Source organism: Scaptodrosophila lebanonensis, unplaced genomic scaffold, assembly GCF_003285725.1.
Source record: "Scaptodrosophila lebanonensis strain 11010-0011.00,11010-0021.00 unplaced genomic scaffold, SlebRS2 tig00000024-arrow-pilon, whole genome shotgun sequence".
In the NCBI taxonomy this organism is placed as follows: Eukaryota; Metazoa; Arthropoda; class Insecta; order Diptera; family Drosophilidae; genus Scaptodrosophila; species Scaptodrosophila lebanonensis.
The window spans coordinates 4,996,316-5,019,391 of NW_022060538.1; the positions used below are offsets into that span (position 1 = coordinate 4,996,316).

The 23,076-nt window shown below is 40.7% G+C and overlaps 1 protein-coding gene across 1 annotated transcript; it reads left to right on the forward strand.

The window, feature by feature from the left end:
• Positions 1-7,950: 7,950 nt before the first annotated feature.
• Positions 7,951-9,997, forward strand: LOC115621956. The gene is made up of 3 exons (XM_030515803.1): positions 7,951-7,978; positions 9,532-9,689; positions 9,935-9,997. Exons 1-3 carry the CDS (start codon positions 7,951-7,953, stop codon positions 9,995-9,997), a joined length of 249 nt encoding a protein of 82 aa, XP_030371663.1.
• The last annotated feature ends 13,079 nt before the right edge of the window (positions 9,998-23,076 follow it).

Genomic DNA, 23,076 nt, shown 5'->3' on the forward strand with positions numbered 1-23,076 from the left:
TATAAATACAAGCATATATGTATATTCTTATAAGTATGACTGTGAGTATGTGTAGTATATATCAGTGTTCTGCAACCTGCGCATACATGAATTTTGGTGGTTGCTTTCCATTTAATTTAACAATTTACTTGCCAAAGCAGATGTGTATTTACTTACCATAGTAAAATTCTTATATTAGTTGCAAACAAAAAAATCATAATTAAGTTATGACCGCAGAAGCTTTTAAGGATGAACTTTTTAATTGGCCTTTTGTTTCAAAATTAAACATAGAAAGTAAACACAGGTTGCTTTCGCAATCGACATTTTCATTTGAAACAAAGTCGTTATCAGATATATAAACAGCTAAGGAAAACAAAGCATGTTTTAAAGTCTTGCGATATAAGTTCAGAATAACGATGACACGAATCCAAATATCATTATTTCAATCTGTTTTAAACACAAGTGACTAGCCGAGACTGACCATGTCAGATCTCTATAAATATATACATATAAAAAAAAAGTTATTTTTTTCTACAGTTCGAAAGTAATTCTGCATGAGGAAGTCTTCCTACCAAACGGGTAGTACTGCGTTTGTTGCCCGATTATGCCACCTTATCAGTCGACTCTATTTTTTTTTCAGAAAATTGTATTTCCCATCAAAGGAAAGCGAAATAATTACATAAAAGTCATTTAGTTCCACCATTCTGAAGTCCCTGCAGACCAACAGCAGACCAACAGACACACGCTCCACATGCTTTTTGATAGTGAATTCAGTTTGAAATTTAAATAAACTCATTTCATCATTACATGAATTTTGTGTTCTTATTTAAATAAAGATCTGATGACTTCAGGACGCAGCTTGTGAAAATATGCATTTCAGTTGTGTTTTATTTTTGTAAGTTATTCAATTTTATATTAATAAGAATAATACGTGCTGATTATTTCAGAAATTGAAAACTCACTTATTATTGCTATATTATTTGAAAATTTATATTATTTTATATAAATTATTTAAACAAAGATGGGACGCTTGCTTTTAATTCTGACTTTAATATCGAAAATGACGAAACGATTGTGCGATTGTGCTTCTATTTAGTTCGGTTTTTCAACTGACTTCAAATTAGGCTTACATGCTAAACTAAGCCTAAGGCGGCGAAAAAAGGGCGCGAGGCGACGTCCGCAAACGGCCGCTCTCGCGCTCTCTTTTCGCCCTAAACTAAAATTCAAATAATTCTCTTAAACTATCTTAATCTAAAGCAGCATCTGCGCCAACACCGGCCCCCTTGGAGGGACATCGTCCTTCAACGGGCAATGGCGCCAGCCGATGAATAGCCCTCCGTAGATTGCCACTACTCGTGGCGACGTCGGCCACCCGCACCTTCCCGTCTGTCCCGGCGTGAGTTGTGGTGACCCTGCCAAGTATCCACTTTTGTGGCGGCACGTTGTCTTCGGCCACCACGACGAGTTGTCCCACGACGACGTTGGGTTCCTCCTGGAACCACTTCGCTCGCACCTGGAGGCTCGAAATGTACTCCCGGGACCATCGCTGCCAAAACCTGTGCTTGAGACACGAGGCATTGCGCCATCGCCTTAAGCAGGTTTGGCTGTCGATGTCCGGGAGCGGTGGAGCTGGAGTCGCCAGAAGAGGCCGCCCGATCAGAAAGTGGCCCGGGGTTAGCGCCTCGCCGTCGCTGGGGTCCGCGCTGAGTGGTCCCAGTGGCCGAGAGTTCAGCACGGCCTCGACGCTCGCCAGGAGTGTTCCGAGCTCTTCTGCGGTCAGGAGCGCATTGCCCACCGTCCGTAGGAACAGGTGCTTTGCAGACTTGACACCTGCCTCCCATAGACCGCCGAAGTGAGGCGCTCTGGGTGGTATGTACGCAAACTCGCATCCTTTTCTTGATGCGAATTCGCGTACGCCTTCCGCCTCCTTCTCCCATCTTGCTCGGAACTCCTGCAGCTTCCTGTCGGCTCCCACGAAGTTCGTTGCGTTGTCGCAGTAAACTTTGCGAGGGACGCCTCTCCTGCCGACGAACCTTTCAAAAGCCAAGAGAAAAGCATCAGTGGTTAGATCTGATACAAGCTCTAAGTGAACCGCTTTCGAGGCAAAACAAACGAAAAGAGCCACGTACGACTTATACGGTGGCTTGCCACGGATGCGGAGCGTTGTGCTTATAGGGCCACAAAAATCAACACCACATACTTCGAACGGGTGGAACGGCTGGAGCCTGTCTGCCGGAAGATTTCCCATTACTTGGGAGGCCAACCGGGGCTTCCATTTGAAGCAGAGGATGCACGAACGTACTGTTCGGCGACACACTTCCTGAGCGTTAACCAGCCAAACTCGCTCACGAAGCAGGCTCACCAGCGATCTAGGGCCAGCATGGCAATTTGACACATGCAAATAAGATACGTACGATCTTATGAATTGCGACTTTTTAGAAAGCAACAACGGAAACTTGGCTTCATACGGGATAGGAGCATTTAATAATCTTCCCCCCACTCTCAGCAAGGAAAACAAGAAACCGTCTTCTCTAAACTCATGTAGAAATGGACTCAGACGCTGTAAGTTAGCGTTAAGTGTTCTCTTTTTTCGAACCTTGTCGATTTCGTCACCGAACTCATTGTTCTGGATGACTTGAACAATTTTGTTGAATACCAAATTGAGTTCGCTTGGCTTGGCTATAGGATCAAAGGGCTTCGAGACTTTTCTGCACCTTTGTATAAATCGAAAAACCCAAACGAACACCCTCAGCAATTTTGAATGTGACGAGTAGCTTTCGATAACTTCGAGAATATAATTGGCTTGCCGATCTGCGAGTAAAACTACAGCAGACTTACGAATTTCTAGGGCAGCTGAATTTTTAGGCGGCTCGAAGTGAGCATTCACAGGCCAATTTTCTTCCGATTCCATGAGGAAGGGTGGCCCTGTAAACCAAATGGAGCTACGCAACTCGTCTACATTACATCCTCTGGACACGATGTCTGCTGGGTTGGATTTCGTTGGGACATGTCGCCACGTTGCATTCTCGGACCACTCTTGGATTTGAGAAACCCTGTTTGAAACGAAAACTGACCATGCCGACGGATGCGACTTGATCCAGTGGAGCGTTATTTCCGAGTCAGTCCACATAACTATCTTGTCTATTGGAGAATTAAGCAACGGGCGGACTTGACGAAAAAGATCTGCGAGAAGGTGAGCTGCACACAGCTCAAGACGAGGCAAAGTTTTCGTCTTGAGTGGAGCTACTTTGGATTTTGAGGTCAAAAGGGACACTTTCCAACCATTCGCAGTCGAAACACGAACATAAATACAGGCGCCATAAGCTCGCATTGAGGCATCGGCGAACGCATGTATTTGAATGGGTGACTGCGTATCTGTATGGACGAATCTAGGGACTTGAATATCGCTGAGGTTCAACAAATTCTGCTTAAATGAGTCCCAAACTGTATGAAGATTCTCAGGGATGGATTCGTCCCAATCTAGTTTTTGTAGCCACAAATCTTGCAGCAACATTTTTGCTTTGGTGATCAGCGGGCAAAGAAGGCCCAGAGGATCGAAAAGCCTGGCAGTCACCGATAATATGTTCCGTTTTGTCGAGTGGAGATCTAGGAAGGAATTTTCCAACTGGAACTGAAATACATCTTCCTTCGGCAACCACATAACGCCGAGCGTTTTGGTTGGGTCTGAGTCGACTGTGGCTACTGGAATAACTGTGCTATCAAAAGCGGACAGTTCCGAGCAGTTCGAAAACCACTTTGCCAATTCGAAGCCTGCACTTTGAAGAACGTGCGACACTTCTGCTCGAAGCTTTTTTAGCTGTTCAACGCTTTCAGCACCAGTTAACATATCGTCGACATAAAAGTCGCTCCGAATAACTTCAGCAGCTGTTGGATGTGAGGAACGGACCATTTCACTCAGCCTTGTTAAACACCGCACCGCCAAGAACGGAGCTGGCGACGTGCCATATGTTACAGTGTTTAACCTGAAGATTTTCAAAGACTCAGACGGATCTCTTCGCCACACTATGAGCTGATAGTTTCTATCTGCTTCGTGCACCATCACCTGACGGTACATTTTTTTAATGTCTGCCGCTAAGGCGAACTTTCGCAAACGAAAACGAAGCAGCGTAGAATAAAGCTCCTCCTGAATTGTTGGACCGACCATTAAGGTATCATTCAACGCAATCTGAGTGGACGTGCGGCAAGAGGCATCGAAAACGACACGTAACTTGGTCGACGTGCTTTGAGGCCGCAGGACACACTGATGCGGAATAAAATAGTGTGGAGTATCTGGAATTTTGTTGTCCGTTGAGGACATGTGACCGAGCGAAACATACTCGTCCATAAATTCCAGATACATGCTTTTCATTTGAGGGTCTTTTGACAACCTCCTTTCAAGCGACAAAAAACGACGTTTCGCAATTTCATACGATGAGCCAAGATTTTTTGGGTCAGATTTAAAAGGTAACCGTACCTGAAATCGACCAGACGACAAGATTTTTGTATTATCAACAAAGTGTTGTTCACAAAGCTGTTGCTCAGGTGAGAGAACTTTCGAATTATTAGGCAAGTCCTCAATGGACCAAAACTTTTGTATCGTTGAGTCTATCGAAAGTAATTGTTCTTCTTGGCAACTTAAATTCACTGCTCCTTCTATACTCGTTGTAGGTTGAGTAGAGCATCTGCCTGACACTATCCAGCCGAGAAGCGTTTTTTGTAATGTGGGAGACTCAGGGCCTTGCTTTATTTGGCCCACCGACAATAAGTCGAAGAATGACTCTGCTCCAATTAGCATATCAATTTTTTGCGGCTTATGGAATTGAGGATCGGCCAATTGAATATTTTTGGGGACCCTCCACCCGCTGGTGTTCAGCGCTTGATCGGGATGATAACCAGAAATCGAACCCAAGATCCAAAAATCTGCGGAAAACTCGCTACAATTGACACGCGACTTCACCACTGTATGAATTCTTTTCTTGGCACGCGCATTAGTGTCTCCAATGCCGCGCAAGACCATACACGTATCCTCTCGTCTGAGCTGTAGCTTTTGAGCTAGATCCTCAGTCACAAAGTTGACTTGTGACCCAGAATCTAACAATGCTCTTACTAAAACGAAATCGCCACTTTTCGTTTTAACGCTCACGACTGCTGTTGCAAGAACCACTCTATCCGAAGCAGTCGCATGCATGGCATGCGAAGTGGAAGAGCTATCTTGAAGATGTGGTGGCTGAGAGGGTGGTGGTAATGCAAGATTTGTGCTAGCAGTATAAATATGTAGCAGTGTGTGATGAGAACGTTGGCACACGCTACATTTCTTTGCCTTACACTTCGCTACTGTGTGGCCTCGTCGGAGACAGTTTATGCACAAAGGCGCACCTTTAGCGAAGTCAAACCTTTGCTGCACTGACAAGGCAATATATGCCTGGCAATTGCCAATCGAATGGTCAGCTGAATTGCAAAACTGACAAAGGTTATTCTGTTCGTTTTTGGCAGCAACGAACGAATGATTTATCCTGCTAGCATTTTTTACTTTTTGAGTCTGAGTGTTATTGCTCGACTGGCTGCCCTTCGCTTGAGCTTTACTAGCTTCTTCAGCAACAATATGCTGGTAGCGTCTGTTAAGAGCAGTCTCACAATCTCGCCATAGTGGGAGCGTTGTGTAGTCGAGCTGCTCTTCCCACTTCTTTTTTGTGGTAGGATCGACTTTGCCCATAACTAAATAAATTAAAATGGCATTAGCGATTTTCTTGTCGTCACCAATTGACAGAAGTGAGTCATAGGTGGCCGACACTGTGTCGATCAGGCTTCTCAAAGCTGACGCAGATGGCTGGGAAATCTTTTGCAGATTGAAAAGTGTCGATATGTTATCGAAAAATATTAGGCAGTCATTATCGTACACCCGCTTTAGACTTTCAATGGCTTTGCTATAATTGTCTTCCGTCACTTGGAAGGCGCGAACTGTGCCTAAAGCGTCACCAGCCAAACATGATATTAAGTGATTGAATTTTTCAATATCATGCAGTGTGTCATCATTGTGAACAAAAGTTTCAAAAAGACTCATGAAATTTTTAAATTCAGAATGCTTGCCGCTAAAAGTTGGAAGAGCGACCGCTGGCAATCGACACCTTGGCTTTTTTGAAGTAGGCGGTGCAATACCGTTTGCCGAACTTGAATTGTCGATGCTTTTTCTTCTTAGTTTTTCCAGCTGGCCTTTTAATAAGGATTTGGTCATAATGCAAGTTTCTTCCAACTCTTCACGGTAGTCATCTTCTGTATCTTTTGCTTCAATTTTGCTTTGCAATATATTTGCAGTTTCTATATGAGTTGTTAGAAGCTCTAACCTGCATTCTAACTCGATTGGCTCTAACGAAATCGAGCCTTCTTTTAATTGCCGTTGCATACGACATATACTCCTCATACAGCCCTCGCGCTTCCTTTTAAGTTCTTCGATCAAGTCCTTACTCATATTGATTTAAAGTTTTAAACTTTGATCGAACGAAAATTGTCGAGTGACAAACGAGAAATCGAAAATAATATGCTGTTCTCAGCAAGTGTAGGGGAGCGCAACAGATGGTCGTCTAGCAGTGCGAACGAAAACGAGAAGAACTGCAGTTGACTGACCGTCGAAGGCAATACTTTTGGAAGCAGCAGCGAATGTGGCGACAAACGAAAAGAATAATTCTAATACAAATGCCTTGTGTGCGTTAGCAGAACAGCTAATTCTTATGCATGTATTATGCGAAGCGCAGGCAAACAAAAAATGCAGCAGCTTAACCGCGAACACGACAGCAATGTATTAGCTATGTTATGTATGCGAGTATGTCGGTATATATTTACATATGTAATAACGACAACGGCGGATTTGATGAGAACAACGAGAGCAAGCAACAAACGAAAACTGCCGACGGTTGGCTGAGATTGACGTGGGGGGGATGCCGTATGTAAAAGTGGCTATGTATATTTATGTTTGTATGTATGTATAACAAAATCAAACGACAATAAATTGGCACTTTAAATAATTGCCTATAGCGGTTCACTTTTATTTAATATTAGTACGACATGCGATTTATATTTGTGTTAATTATGCTCAACTATCTACCGTATTATATTATGGTCACGTATGTGCCAAAGGTTGAAAGTTGAAGGCCGAAATAAGCAATTCGCTGGTTAAATTCCGCTTTCAAACTTTAGCACAGTACCTGTGAAGTCGACTTTGGCTCAGGAACTTCCCTTTGGTCGACTTGACTCATCCTCCAATAATCCAGTGACGTGACAGCAACACACACAATCCCCAGTGCAGCAACAACAACACGACCGACGCGGTTCCGCACAAATTAAAATTTTTAATTAAAAAAAACAAGCAAGTCCCTGCTCGGGCGCCAATGAAAATTTATATTATTTTATATAAATTATTTAAACAAAGATGGGACGCTTGCTTTTAATTCTGACTTTAATATCGAAAATGACGAAACGATTGTGCGATTGTGCTTCTATTTAGTTCGGTTTTTCAACTGACTTCAAATTAGGCTTACATGCTAAACTAAGCCTAAGGCGGCGAAAAAAGGGCGCGAGGCGACGTCCGCAAACGGCCGCTCTCGCGCTCTCTTTTCGCCCTAAACTAAAATTCAAATAATTCTCTTAAACTATCTTAATCTAAAGCAGCATCTGCGCCAACATTATTTATATTTGCAGTATTTTCCATACATTCAAGCAACTACTTGTACATAATTTTTCTGTGTCGGTTCTTCTTGACGACCCATTTTAAAATACATGCAATTTCTATATTACTAATTATATTTAAAGAGCTATTGTAAATTAATCAGGTATTTATTATAAATAAACGTATAAGCAACTAACTGAATAAATTGTTTAATAATAAGCTATTGGCAGATTTCTGATTATTAAATGCTGACATAACATAGCTGATTCGATATCTAAATGTAGGCCACACTTTAACACAAAGGCCACAAAATGGCATCAGAAGCAAGTGATGAAGGAGGTCAGACTAAGAGTCGGGATTGCAGATATGTGGCGGTCAAGCCAAGCATCCCATCAAGTCGGCAAGTTACAAGCTATAGGTTACTGACCTGGCCAGTCTGTTTTGATGTAATGGCAGGCAGTTGTTGGTGTGGCGGTTCATTTTAAGTTCGGGGAACGGCCATAATACTGAATAAGTAAGCTTGAGTTTAAGCTTAGAAGTGAAGAAAATGGCTAACGACCGAATGCAGACACGATTACAAGTCCTCCAAGAACCGTAGTCAAGTATTTATTCTACCCAATGTCTTTGTACATAGAAGATATTTGGCAGCATTTGATGGCGCCTAACAATTCCAATTAAATCATTTATCAAAAGAAACACCTCATAAATTTTAAATTGCATTGAAATTTGAGGGGCTTGATCGAAAATACTTATTTATGCACAGTCAGAGGCGGTGGGTTGGCCTTGTCGAGCAAATACTCTAATTGAAAAGTTGTTAGACCTGCTCATTGGCGCCGCACGCCTATCTGCTCCACTTCCTCCATCACCAACACACATGCAGACGTATCTAAGCATTTGAGACAGCGTGTATGTAAAAGAAAAACGAAAAAAAAGAAAACACATGCATGTATTTTTCCAGCGCTTAAAATTCATTTTCAACTTTGCAATATATCTACATATATGTATAATAAATTTCCATTTCCTTTTGTTAACTTCGGCGTCAGTCCCCTCCGCTCCCACTTCCACCCCATCCCATGTTATCCCATCCAGCTGCCCCATCACCCCATCACCAAATCCCGCGTCAACCCGTCGCGGCGCCACCACTGTGTGGTACGCCGTGCCCTGCATAGGTTCGAACTGGTACGCGCTGCCTTAAACATGTGTTTATGGACGGAAAGCTCTACTATATGTGAGCGTGTGTATTTGTTTACATATTATGTACATATTTTTTTGGCCTCTTGTTTTGCACGCCGATAAGCGTCGGCCTGCTGCCGCTGCCACTGCCACTGCCGCAGCTTCTGCTTCAGCTTTAGCCTCAGCCTTAGATGCCGTTGTTGGCGGAGCGCGTCGGTCTTATCAAAAGTTGCTCAAGCTGTTTACTTGAGCAACAATCTGCTGCCAGCCCTGCCAGTGAGCAAACAGTGCAAAGAAAAAATCCAAATCCAGCAGAGTGAGCAGCGAAAGCTTAAAGCATCTAAGAATTTAATGCGACTTTAATACATCATCAGCATCAGCAGCAACAGCAACAGCAACAGAAATATTAGGCAGCAGGTTGAGGCATCAAGCATCAGACATCAGACATAAGACATCAGACATTAGGCAGGAGAGGAGCGACTGAGGCGTCGTCTTAGAATTTTAAATTCAAAATGCGGCGCACATTTCGATTGATTTTTTGCTGCTTCATCATCTTGTTGCCAACTTTGTGCCACACACGTAAGCATTACATGCCGCCCGGCGACTTACCCTATTGATTATACATATAAATATAAATATATATCCATATACATATATGTTCTTATATATATATATATATATATATATATATGTGTGTGTATGTGCGTACGTGCGTGCAGAGAAAAGTTGCCAGACGCCCGACAAAAACGTTGGCCAATGTGTGCACTTCAGTGGCTGCAAATTCGTATTGCGGCAATATGCGATGTACAAGGAACATATGCCGCCCGTCATAATGCGTTTCCTGCAAAGATCGCGCTGCAGGCCCAAAGTTGATGGCGTAAGTTGGAAAAGCTATTATGTACTATAGACGAGACATATAAAAATGTCTAACAGCCACAGCCATAATGGCAGCGGAGAGGCAACAAATCTAACGATGCTAATACTAATGAATGTGTACGTTTCTTTTTCTTCTTCTTTTTACATTCGTTTACTTCATTTTTTTTGTGGATTGTGGCATGTTTAACAACAACATCGACAATAATACCACACATATTGACGGCGACAACAACAACCACAACAAAGTATCATTTATGCTGCGAACTGAAAGATATAATTCCTGCGAGTGCCAACTCAAAGCTAAAATGAGCTAAGAGCGGGACGGATGGCTGGATGGATGGAACTTCAAAAGCATACATGTGTGTGTATGTGGGTGTGTGTATGTGGGTGTGTGTATGTGGGTGTGTGTATGTGGGTGTGTGTATGTGGGTGTGTGTATGTGGGTGTGTGTGTGTGTGTGTGGCTGGATTCCGGCATGTCGTGCTCGTGTGTACAGTAAATACTGCTTTTGAGAGCCTGTTGTGCTCTTGAGAAGCCAAAAACGTAGGCAAATGTTTTAAGAGCCAATAAGCCGGTTTATATATCGAAGGAATTTCGTGAAAATTGCATTTAGAATAAATAGCTTGCCCAGAATTTATTTGTTAATTCCTGAAATGAATAAAATATTTTATAAATTACAAATAAATAATATATTACTTTACAGGTCAGCATTTACTAAATTTTATAATTTTTTGGTTTTGGTCGTGTCCGTGTGTTCCTCCTTTTCGTCACGTACACCTGGGAGGGGTGGATGAGAGTGCAGGTGGTGCATACAACTCCGCTTGGTGGCTCGCTAATTGGGGATAAGTGCTTTCTTCCTTCTACGCCTATGTTAGCACACTATCATAAAAGAAGTGCATGACCCTATTTCATCCTATCCGTTTTCGATGGAAAGTATACTTACTTTAAGGAATTTTTGTTTAAATGATTATTTTATATTATTTTACAATGAAAATTAGTGAAATGATAAACAGGTACTAAATCTGTTTATTAAATACAATTAGTAAATAATAATAGCTAATGGTATTAAATATGCACAGTGAATTGAGTAAAAAGCTTAAAATGTTGATTTTTGAGAAAAAGTAAGCCGTTTTATAATTTATTGATTTGGTTGTGAGCCGCAAAAAGAAAACAGCGTCTAAAATATCAAGTTTACAATATAATCACTTTGTTTCATTATTCATCTTACATTACATTTTGTGCAATTATTCGTAATTGCCGTAGCATGTTTACCACTTAAAGGAGGTTCTACAGTTTTGTAACTGTGCACGAAATGTTGAACCAATTCTAGCCTCGAGTCAGTCAATTGAAAACAATTGTGAAATAAAACTGTAAATGATATTAATGAATCATAGAAATATACTTTAAGGACTTAAATCATGTATCGTGACATAGTACTACTATACAAGTTTCGAAGCTGAAAGTATAGTAAATGTTTGGCTTTGATTTTCTATACAATGTATCTCTTGTCACTTACGTTTCAAAACGAGTTGGGGGCCTTTCAGGTCTTATTCTCGTAATACCGTGCAGCATTCGTTTCGAGTGACCTTTTTAAATTGTTATTTGGCAAGCGGAGTACATACTTGTTGACTTTGACTTTTCGTTAAACAATACAAAACGAAACTGCAAACATTGATTGTTTCGAATAAAAAAGTACGCAGTGCATAAAACAAGCTGAGGGGCACCATATGTTTCAATATGACTTTACACAACATGTTTTTCTCATTAAATCTGAAATCCTTGCATGCATAGCAGATATTTGGTGGGCTGCCGGTCGCCTTTAACTCTGAAAAAATGTCAATATATTTGCATTTCAGAATAATAGGTTATTTCTTTAAAAAGCTGTTTATTTAGCGAAATGCCGTATTCCATAGGCTTCACTGTACAAGTATGTATATGTGTGCGGCTGCTGTGCGCTTTGATCTGAATATTTCCAGCTGTATGACGCATTTAAGTACGGCCGGAGAGCTTATGTAAATGTTATGCCTGCCCGTAATTATAAGGCCTACGTATTATGTATGAAGTGTCATTCAGTCAGTTAGTCTGTCCGTCTGTCTCTCTGTCTGGTTGGCCGCCTTTGTGTTTACTTGTAAGTAAGTCGGCAGCTGTGTAACAGACGCTGAATTAAATTTAACTTTAAAATATGTTAAATAAACTCCAAACAAGAAAAAAGCAACAGGAATACAAACTTTAACTTGAATGTCAACCGCTGTTACCGCTATCCGCGATGTCCTGTTGTCCCGCTGTTGTCCTTGTCTTTTTAATGTGCAAAATTTTAAGTGACGGCCACGCGCGCTAAAAGGCCTTTTAACAAACAGCAGCAACAACAACAACAATAACAAGCACAACGGGCGCGCTAAAAATCACGCAACATTAAAATGATTTATGCAAAATAATTTCAGCGTAAATGAAGAAAAAGCCAGCAGGCTAACAAAAATGAAATAAAAAGTCTGCAAGCTGGTTAGCAGCCGTCAGCAACATTAGCGGTTAGCCAGACTCAGACTCTGGCCCAGTCCTGCTCCAGCTCCAGCTGCAGCTCCAGCATAGCCAGAGCAAGAGCCCGAACCAGAACCAAAGCCAGAGACTGTCCAGACTGTCTGCAGCCGGAAGAGCTCGTACCGGGGCGTTGAAATTCAGACACCTTGTGCGCGCATGCGAGCTGCATAAAATGAGATGCCGCCGCTCGAATTTCAGCTAACTAGCTGCTGCTTGTGGCCACTGCTGCAAGTTGCAACATGAGCAATGCCACAGCCAACATGGCGAGGCTGCAACATTGCAGGCAGCAGCAGCAGGAGCTGAAGCAGAGGCCGCCCGCCCATGTGCTCGTTGAAATTGCAGACAGCGGCCAGATGATAAATGGCCTGAAAACACATTTGAGCTGCTGCTGATGCTGATCTATTAGACAAACGCACGCCCAAGGCGGTCGCTCGGTCAACACACACAGGCACACACACAAACGCGCAATATATGTATCAACACGCAGGCATAAGAACGAGGTTCGTTCATTACATTCTAAAATGGTGCTCAACATCTCTCCTCAAACCACTGGCTTAGCTTTCCAATAAATTTTAAACAAATTCCCGTATTTTTCAAAGAAACATTATCCACATCAACTGGATCTGGAAAACGTAGTCGGAACTCTAAAGAAATTGTCGAAATTTAATGTCATTTGGAAACGTAGGGGGAGCAGTTCTGCAAAATATAAATTTGAAGTACTTAGGATATAAAAAATATATTTTGTTTGGAATTATTGAAAATATACATTTATGTTTAAATGTCTTTTTGGATCTGTTTGACTTAAGTCAGTGGAAGGATCGATGGCAACTAACGGATAAGAAATTGCGTGGCCCTCATATTTTTTATTCTATGGAAATGATTTTTCTGAGCCAAGAAGTAAGAGAAAAGTAATAAATCTAAAATCAGTTTTAATATTTTATTTACTTGATATATGTATATAATAAATTCTATTCTTATTTTTGTAAGCCAAGATGTAACAGAAAAATAATAAATCTAAAATCAGTTTTTGTCTTTTATTTACTTGATATATGTATACATATAATTAATTCATTGAAGTTCAAGATATATTTGCAACTGATTTAATTGACAAAAGTGGTCTTTAATGTTCGAAGAATATGCACTGCTCGAGTGCTTTTAAGCATAACTAATAAAAAGATGGAACACATTCCAAAGCATAAAACAATTAATAAATATTATATCTGTCAGCAACGATTTACTTGGGATTCTAAAAATAAGTGAACAGCCCTCTTCCGTATAGAGTCGTCAGACGTGCGCCTTCACTTTGGCTTGACTATTTATGGAAAGTTTACAATGAGATAAAGTTGAACAACATACAGAGAGGCTGGCAGGCAGGCAGGCAGGAGAGCGGGCGGGTAAAGACAACAACAAGAAGATGAACAACAACAACGGGCAAATGGAGCTGCATTTGCATCAACAATTTTTATGATTATTTTTGTCGCTTTTAACTAAAAATTTGCTGTCAGAAATTAAATGGAAAGCAGCAGCAACTAAAAGCCGTCCAGGCTTAGGCAACAACAATGCATATTAAAAAGTTGCTGATGTCTTGTAAACATGTTTAAGCTAATGCATGGCAGCAACGTATACATACGTGTTTGCTTTTGTTGTAGTTGTTGTTAGTGCGCTCTTGCAATTGGTGTTGCTGTTGTGTGGTTGTTGCGGTGCAACAAATGTTGTTAACAAGCATATTTTGACAGCTCAACAAGATGTTGCCAGATGCGCGAACAAACCCACCAACACACATACATATGCAATACTTAGCAACAACAACAACAAAAGCAACGCTAGCCATGAAGTGGAACGAGCCATCAACATACTACATATGTTGCAGGCGTTTTAAATGTCATAAAAGGCAAGTCAAGCAACCAAACTAAAGCAGGCGCGCTCTAAAATTTTGACTCTAAATGCATGGTCCAAATATGAACAAGAAGTTGATAATAGAAGAAGAAGAAGAAGTAGAAGACTCCTCATGGCAATCGCAGTCAATTGCTTTCATATGTGCTGTTGAGTGCCTAACAACATAAAATGTGGCATATGTGGTTGTTGTGTTGCTGTTGCTGATGCTGCTGCTGCTGTTGCTGCTGCTGCTGATGCGGCAACTGTCTCATAAACATGACGACAACAAAGTGCTGAGCATTGCATGGCCAGCTTTGTTGATTGTTGGCTGTTGTTGTTCTTATTGTTGTTTTAGGTGTACTGTCTGTTTTTGTCTGTGGCAAAAAGTACGAGCATTTCGTGCATTTTAATAAACATTGCAGCATTTAATGAAATGGCTTTCACTAACTCACACACACATACTACACCAACAACAGCATACACGTAGGAAAAGAGTGTGTGGTCGGCTGTAGCCGCGTTGCAGCTGCATGAATCTCTTGCCACATCTATTTGCTAATTGCATTTTGTTGTTGCCACACACACATACTTGTACTCGTACAGGCATAGATAGAAATGGTTGCGCGGGCCATAGGACTGTGAACCGTTTTGTGGTCGCACACCTTTCACGCGCACTGTTAGTTATGCTCGTATATCACACAGACTGCCTCCGCAGATGCTCTGCTATACACCCGGAGAAATCGGAATGGCTTCCTTAATTACATAAACACCATACTCTATTCATAATTAGTAGGTAATACACTAGAAAGAGCTTTCGAATATTACTGAGTAGTCAATGGTAACAACGAGTAGAGTGTCACAGTTGCGCGAGCTTAACTCGTATAAGCCGCAACAGTTATTACTAAAAGATCAGCTAAATGTTTCAGCGCAGTTACGAGAATTTGATGAAATTGCAGAACATAGTCAGAAGCAATTTGATAACTAGTCGTAGTTGTTCAGCTTTAAGTTTAATTATAGTAGTTAAGTATGGCTTGGTATAAAGTAACACTTATTCTGCACATGGGGAGGTATATCATAGGGCCTAGGTATGCTTTTTACATGGAGTCAGAGTTCACATGAAGGGTATTCACAATGGCACTGCTAAGCTTAAATTTGTTTGGTTTATCGAATTAGAGCTCCCTCTTTTTGGATTTAGTTGCATTTTACAAGAACTATGAATTATAGAAAATATTGATTTATAGCCTGCCCTAACAAATCCTAAATAGTTAGCAATAATAAAGTCTCTGACTACATAGTGCTGGCATAATAACAAAATTGCCGAGCGTGTCAGATTCATTATTAAATATCGTTGTAATTTTGAAAGGCTTTTTCCTCTAACGTCTTACTGTAGAGTGTTTTTTACACATTAAATGTTGCTTATTTGCTTTTGCCAAATAAATAGGTCGAGCTGGCTGCTTGTGGCTGGAGAAAAAAACCATTGCTTATAAGCGTGCTTCCTTGGATTATATGTAAAAGAATTTCAAAAATTACTTTGGCATCCGATTTTGAAAGCAACATAATGTAAATGAATATATATGTTTAAAAAAACATTGCTTTCAAGTTGTTATCTTTAAATGTCTAAGCAGAAATCTACCTTACATTTTCTGTTTCATATATTCAGTTTTATTATAATTTTTAATAAAGGGTTTAATTAAAATGCAAGAAAGAAAAATGTATAAAAGGATATAGAAGCTATTAAAATTGTACACCAAACAATTTTCTCAAATTTGGGAATATGTATGTTCTTCTGTTCAACTAATCTTACAGCAGCTTGTTACAATTCCGATTGTAAGAATTTGTTGCATTTCTTTAGAAGTGTTTCAATTTTAAAGTATATTTAACACAAAGCCAATTAAAAGCAGTGGCTATTTAGAAACTACCATTTATTAAGGTACTTTAAGCAAAAGTGTTCCCTTTATAGCAAGTTTCTTGTTTGAAAAATGTATTACATCTTAACGTCTGTGAATTAATACAAAAATAGCGTAATAATGCATAAGACATTTTTTGACTACAAATTCCTTTGAATTTTGTTTAAAAATTCGTTAAAATTTTGTACGTTGTGTATTTATGTGATGGTAATATCAGAAATAAAGTGAACGTGGTCTACAATATAAATACCTTTGCTGTTTAAGTTGATTGGCCTAAATGACTTTTTCTCTGAATGGGGTTATTTAATCTTATCCTGTTATTTCTCCGAATGTACTGCCATGCCTGTTTTTGTCAGTCAAATGCGCCAGTTGCCATAGAGTCACATACATTCATATATACACACACACACACACACACTCAAACATACACGCACACTCATCACTTTGCTTAAATGTCACTTTGTGTGCGGCAACTGACACGTTGAATGTCGTCGTATATGTCGTATTCAGAATCGGGAATGGGAAAGTCGTAGACGTTGACGTCGTCGTCGTCGTCGGCTGTTGGTGTAGCCCGTTAAAGAAGAAAATGCAATTAACGAGCGCTATCAAAATTGCTCCGCAAAAGAAATTTGCCTTTGAAATGGACATGGCAGCTTGACATGGCCATGGCAAATGGTTGCAAATATTTTCAATGCTATGGTCTTTCATTACGATTTACTGCTAATTTGTTTCAAAATGTTGCTGGCCGGTGTGCAATTGATTTGACTGACTAGTCAGTCGACTGACTGACTTCACTGACTCCAACTGACTTGACTGACTTTCGGGGCCAATTGCATTTCAAAATTGCCAAACATGCAAAAATTTCAGCTTAATTAACTTTTACTCGAACCGAGGCAGCAACAGCATAAATGAAAAGCCGCAGAACCAGCTCTCGAGCTCAACTCAATTTAATTCCAATGCCCTGGCAGTGGCGCTTGCAATCGTAGTAGGGAACTCATTGGTAGTAGCTGTGGAAACAGAAACTTGCGGTTGGGGCCAGAGCAGAACACAAGAGAAGAGAACTATTGCTCTGGCGGCTGCCAATCACGGCAAATAGCAGTAACGTTGGCAAACTTTTTAAATACCGGCAGCAACAAACCGCAATTCAATAAATTTGAAAAGCAATTAATAACTGATTGACAAGTATTTATCTAGGAAATGGCGAGTAAGCATAAAACAAAGCTGCAAAAATGACGAACGAGGAGGGAAGGCGGGCACGCAGGCAGGCATGTGCCGGGAAATGCAGCAGCACCACAGGCAGCAGCTCGCTTGACTTGAAAGAGTGGCAAATAAGCGTAAAACATTGCCAAGCCATAGCACAGCGATGGGTGCGTGAGCCACAACCCGACTTACTTTCATACTGTTAACTTGAAATGAACATTGAAAGCCCAGATGCATCGGCACTAAACAGTCCATCCACAAATAAAAATAAATAACAATTAAAGAAAACTTGTTTCCTATACAAAATTTGCATGACGACAACTACAATTTAAATAAATAACAGGCCTAAGAAAGCTTTAATATTTTATCTAATCGAACTTAACTTTACCTTTCAATTGTAACTGATGGTCATTTATCATTTCAGTTCTTGATGGGATACCAGTAATGAGATGGGGCAAAAAAATGAATATAGGCATTCGTGACAATATTTCTGCTCACTCGTTCATCTCAATCTCACATGCTGGTCGCCTGTAAGTCCCATTGGCACAGGCGAGCGCAGGGAACCGGAGACGTAGCTTGCGGAAATTCAAAACCCAAAGTCAAATGGAACGCAGCAATATAACGCAACGAATTGACAGAGACGAGATAAAAGAACAATCAACAATATGGCAACAACAACGGCAACAAAAACAATGGGATAACGGGTCAATGGGAGCAGAAACGAGCAAACAAGCGAGGAAGCGACCAAGCGAGGAAGCGACGACCATCGACCATCGTCCATCGCCCATTGAGCAGCAAGCAGCGAGCAGCGAGCGTCGACCAGAGCCAACTGGGCAGAAGATGTAGCATAAAATGTAGCGAAAAGTTTGGAAAAATCATTAATAACGGCGGGAAAAGCGCAGCAATGGCAACAGCTATGACAGCAACTGGCATTGGCTTGGCACTATAGCGTTCAAAGGACAAGCGCAAGGACATGCAACTCAGCTCCATTCGGTTCGGTACACTTCGTCTCAGCGTAGCGCAGAGTAGAGCAGAGCAGAGGAGAGCAGCGCAGCGCAGCGCGTCCGTCAATCAAAGCGCAAACAGAAACAAAATGAATGGCAAACAGCAGCAACAGCGGGATAGGAGCAGGCCCAGAGGGTGGAGACACAGTGGTGGCAGCGGCGGCGGCAACGACGACGACGACAGCGACGACTGTGGGACGGACCATACATCCACCGGATGCCCATTCAAAGGGGGTCAGTCGTCGTCCTAGTCGTTGTCGTCAGCTGCCTAAGCGAGTGTTTAGCTGCTTGTTTTGTTGTGGCTAGAAGGAGAACAGCTATGAGAAACGAATGGCCAGGCGCTGATGATGACAACGGGGCCCAACGAATGAGCAACGAGCCTGGCGACAACTAGAGACTGACAGCAGTGGGGATGAGGATGAGGACGATGATGATGATAATGATGATGATGAGACATTGAGCGAGCGATGTGGAACGGATGTGCAGTTATTGTTGTTTCTGTGGTGGCTGGTTTGGGTGGCATAAATGACTGACTGCACTGAGGAGGTGGACGACGACGTCGACGCTGAGTAAAAGCAAAGAAAAGCACAATTATTCATTTGCACAATGTCACAAAAGTGTCATGGCGGCGGCGCCAAAGGAGCAAAGGATTCTATCATTGCTTGTGGCAGTGGCGGTTTAGCTGCTGGCTTTTATGATACTAAGCAAAACGCCAGCTGGAAACAAAAGCGATAATGATGAGCGCGACACTTGCTTGAGTTTTAAGGATAAGCATATCGAAACAAAGATGGATAACCAAAGTAAGTCCTGGGACTTTATGCACGCCCTTTGTCACACAAAAGGGCAGCACACCGCCTGGACAGCATTCATATAATTAAGTGGCTGCTGCAAGTTAATTCCAACTACCTCTCCATCTCTCTCTCTCTCTCTCACTCCGCCTTCCTCTTCCTTTCACTTGGCCTCTAGGTCTTTGTCTCAACGCATGGCTTAAATATAAATTGGTAAGTTTAAATGCGCGTTGTGAGCACAAAGTGCATTAAAATTAATGCATTAGCAAGTGCAACATTGTTATCAGCATGCACACATGAAAACACACACATAAAATTGTGCTAGTAGCAGTGGCACAGGCACAGGCACAGTCATAGTCACAGGCCTTGCCACCTAACCACGTGGCCAGGAACTACAGTATCTGGTTTGTATACTTTGACTAACCGAGATTAAGTTGAATGGGCTTAAGCGATGTTTATGGATATGTATATGGATCCGGGCATATACAAAAGTCCGATTAATGTTGACGAGAATTTATAGATTGCCTCCAACATGTTGCAAATGGTTGTGGATCGGAATTGGATTGTTTATTGGGATATATGCAGACTGAGAAGTAATGCGAAACTTTTTTATGAAGAGTTTGTGAATAGCACCGATTCTTAACGCAAAACAATGTTAAGGTGCCGATCAGTTATTAAAAACTATATCTATTGGACCAAAAATATATGTAGTGTAATAAATATTAGCCACAATAATAAATAGTAGCAACTACGTAAGGATAGAAGATAGAAAACGAAATTGTATGTGTTTTTTTTTTAATTATTGATATTATTTGTACAAAACACTTTTGGTAAGTAATTAGTTTTCAAAATCATTTGATTTTAAAGGTGCTTACATATAGCTGAGCTCAAGGTAAATATTTGCTTAAACTCTACCAAGCTCTTTAATAATGTTAAGCTTTTACTGCCAGTTACTTAAAGCCGTCTCCCAAAATCTACAGAATGACAATAGAAATTACTTCCTTCACTTTTTCCTTCAATTCTGATGCTGGTATCCATCTGTTCTTTTACTGCTGTACGAACTGCTAAAAAATTTTATAAATTTTTTATAAATCAAACTAAAAACATATAGAAATGCTTGCCGTTTAAACCCACAACTGGCTTCAATATTGATTGAAACCTATTTTGTTTTATAAATGTTATTAAAAGAGCCAACAAATCTAGAGTTGCAGTCAATATATAAATACTATATAAATCATTTCAATCACTGTTTTAGTAAAAACCATAAACAAGAAACCGTATTTCCACTTCAGATACGTCGAAAACTTACGTTTTTGGCAAAACAATCTGGCTTGGTAAAAGGCAATGTCCTTTCATAACCAAGACAGTTGCTCCAAAAATAGGAAAACCTCAAAACTGTATCAGAATATAAATGGAAAGTAGTGTGGTAGAGGCAAATGCTTGCATATTGAAGTAAATATGTAAATATGTATGGAGGTACTTACATATATATATATTATAGCTATGTGACTGCGACAACGACATATTACATACTAACACACAACATACTATATGCCCATATAGCACTCATAGTTATGCCCACACACACACAAACAGACACACACATACATGCATATACATCTATACCTCTACACATACACACACTCACACACATATTACTTGTAGTAATTTCTCACGGAAATTCATAACCTTCCGCAACTATTCAACATTTGTGTGGCATACTATGGCATCGTTGCTGCTATTGCTATTGTTGTTGTGGTTGTTGTTGCCAACAGTATCGTCCTGCTGCTTGCTGCTGATATTATTGTTGTTGTTAGTGTTGTATTTGCTGCTCGCTCGCTCGTCGTGTTGTCGTTGTCGTCGTCGTCGTTCTACCCATTGGCCTACATCCGCGTTTTTCGCACATGCCGACACACGTAGCCAACAACGGCTAACTCCAACACACATACACGTACACACACACACATACTCGTAGAGTGCTCGTCCTAGCAAATGGCGCTGTGTTCGTGACTTTTGGATATAACGGGCAAAAGGCACAGAGACAGTAGGTAGCAGGCAGAGCACATGCTCTTATCCATCCGAATTGCTGAAGAGCGCAAGAGCGAGTGAACATTTTCGAAAATATGTAGGTGGCGCTCTTAAACTTGGTGTTCTCTTAAACTTGGTGGCTGTTAACAGTGGAAAACTTACGATAAAGCCGCTGTGAAGGCTGTAAGAGCACAGCGAAGAGAGCGATGTTCGAATCAGCCCCCCAATGGTAGTGGGAACTTGTGCTTGTATTTGTACATTGTTGTTGTTGCCGTTTGTTGTTATGCCAGTCGTGCTTGTTGTTGTTTTTGTTTTGTCATTGCTGTTGGCACTGCTTGTGTTTTAGCATTTTCCCTCTAGCGAGTAATGAGCTGCCCCATAATGTTTTCAAAACAGTTTCAACTGCCTGCCTAAAAGTTGCGGCCTTCTGCTTATATAATTTTCACAAGCCGTTTTCTCCCTTACATACACGTACATACATACTTGTTGTTGTTTTTGTTGCTTTGAATTCTATTAGCTATGAAAACAACAACAAGCACGACTAGCAACAAAAAGAAGCGAAAACTTTTGCTTATCTGCCACAAATATATCATGAATTTCTTAATCAATGCCCCCCGTATTGGGCTACTGGGCAACATTTTCCCTAATGACATATTGAGGCGAGTGTCGGATTGACGGTGGCGATGACGATGAAAACCTGATATTAACCCACTTGAACCTGTTCTATTATGCAGGGAGAGACCCAGAGCTCACGGCTCTCGGCTCACAGCTCGTTATGCAAAACACTGTCAATTTCAATATTTTTCGTATGGGGAAAAGGCAAATGCACACGCCCACCAAATTAAGTGGCACTTAATAATCAAAATTACGCGAAGCGTCGTCAGATAAGCCGAATGCAACCTCAATGACAACCTATTAGGTCAATATACCAAATGCCGTAGCTATTGGATTTGTAACTATGGCGGCAATACGGCAGCTAGCTGCCATAAATATTCCAAAGATCTAAAAGCTGTGCGACGACGGATTGACAATGAAGCACGACCCCACGGCCGGGCCGGGCCGTGATGGGCAGGGCGGTGCGGTGCGATGCGGTGCAGGCAGCTCGATAAATTCCCATTAATAAATTAAAATACGCCCGAGTGCCTAAGCGGCTTTCGCTACATTTTTCTCTGCATTTGAACCCATTTAAATGGTTATGAGTTTCGTTTTTCAGCTGCCTATTGAGCATTGATTGCAATTAATATGCCATAGAGTTGTGATTATGCATACAGTCGATATATTCAAATAGAACTGGCTCTATCAGCTTAATTGAATTTAGTTCGATTAGTGCACAAATTTGGTTGACAACAAACAGCACTGTTTAGAAAAAACATTTCGGCTCACTTGTGTAACTCAATTATTCATTTTCCCAATTACCTTCTAATTGGAAAACTTCTGCTTTATATGACATGCATAATGAAACAGTAAGATACACTAGTAACAATTATCGTTTTACAATACGTTCTGCTGGACTGGAGGGCAAGGACTTGTCCGTGTCAAGAGGGTGGTACACATACTTCCCTTATTGTATTCCTGTATTCAAGGATATTTTTGAGGATCAAGGAACCTTTGTCGACCTCCTCAGTAATGCAAATCGAAGAGTTTTCCTGATTTTTGTTTTTATGAAATTTCCAAGGCAAACAAAACAAACTCTAAGAAGAGTTTTTTAAGATTTCATACGCGATTTTCTTTTCTTATTACTTTCCAGACAGACATATGTATCAGAGATTATATTTTAATTAAGTATGATAAATATTTTAAATAGCAACCGCAAAGTTACGCAAACCATTTAAATTTTCTATTAATTATTAAGTACTGTATTCTTTTCTTTACTATAATTTCTTAGAATAATCAAAATTTGTTTATTTAATTAAATTGTTCAGTTGAGTTCTTAAAAATAAATCATTTTGACCAAAATACTTGTATATAGTATTCAGAGTTATATTCGCATTGTCCTCACTTTGAAAAGGGCCTTCTCTAATGGGTTAGTTCGTGAGAATAAACATGAAAGACAA

Bases quoted from the DNA above. Each gene is read 5' to 3' on its own strand.
- LOC115621956 (XM_030515803.1), top strand. From the start codon at position 7,951: ATGGCATCAGAAGCAAGTGATGAAGGAG. The intron at 7,979-9,531 runs GTCAGACTAAGA...ACGTGCGTGCAG, and splicing joins AGAAGCAAGTGATGAAGGAG to AGAAAAGTTGCCAGACGCCC. The intron at 9,690-9,934 runs GTAAGTTGGAAA...ACCACAACAAAG, and splicing joins GCAGGCCCAAAGTTGATGGC to TATCATTTATGCTGCGAACT.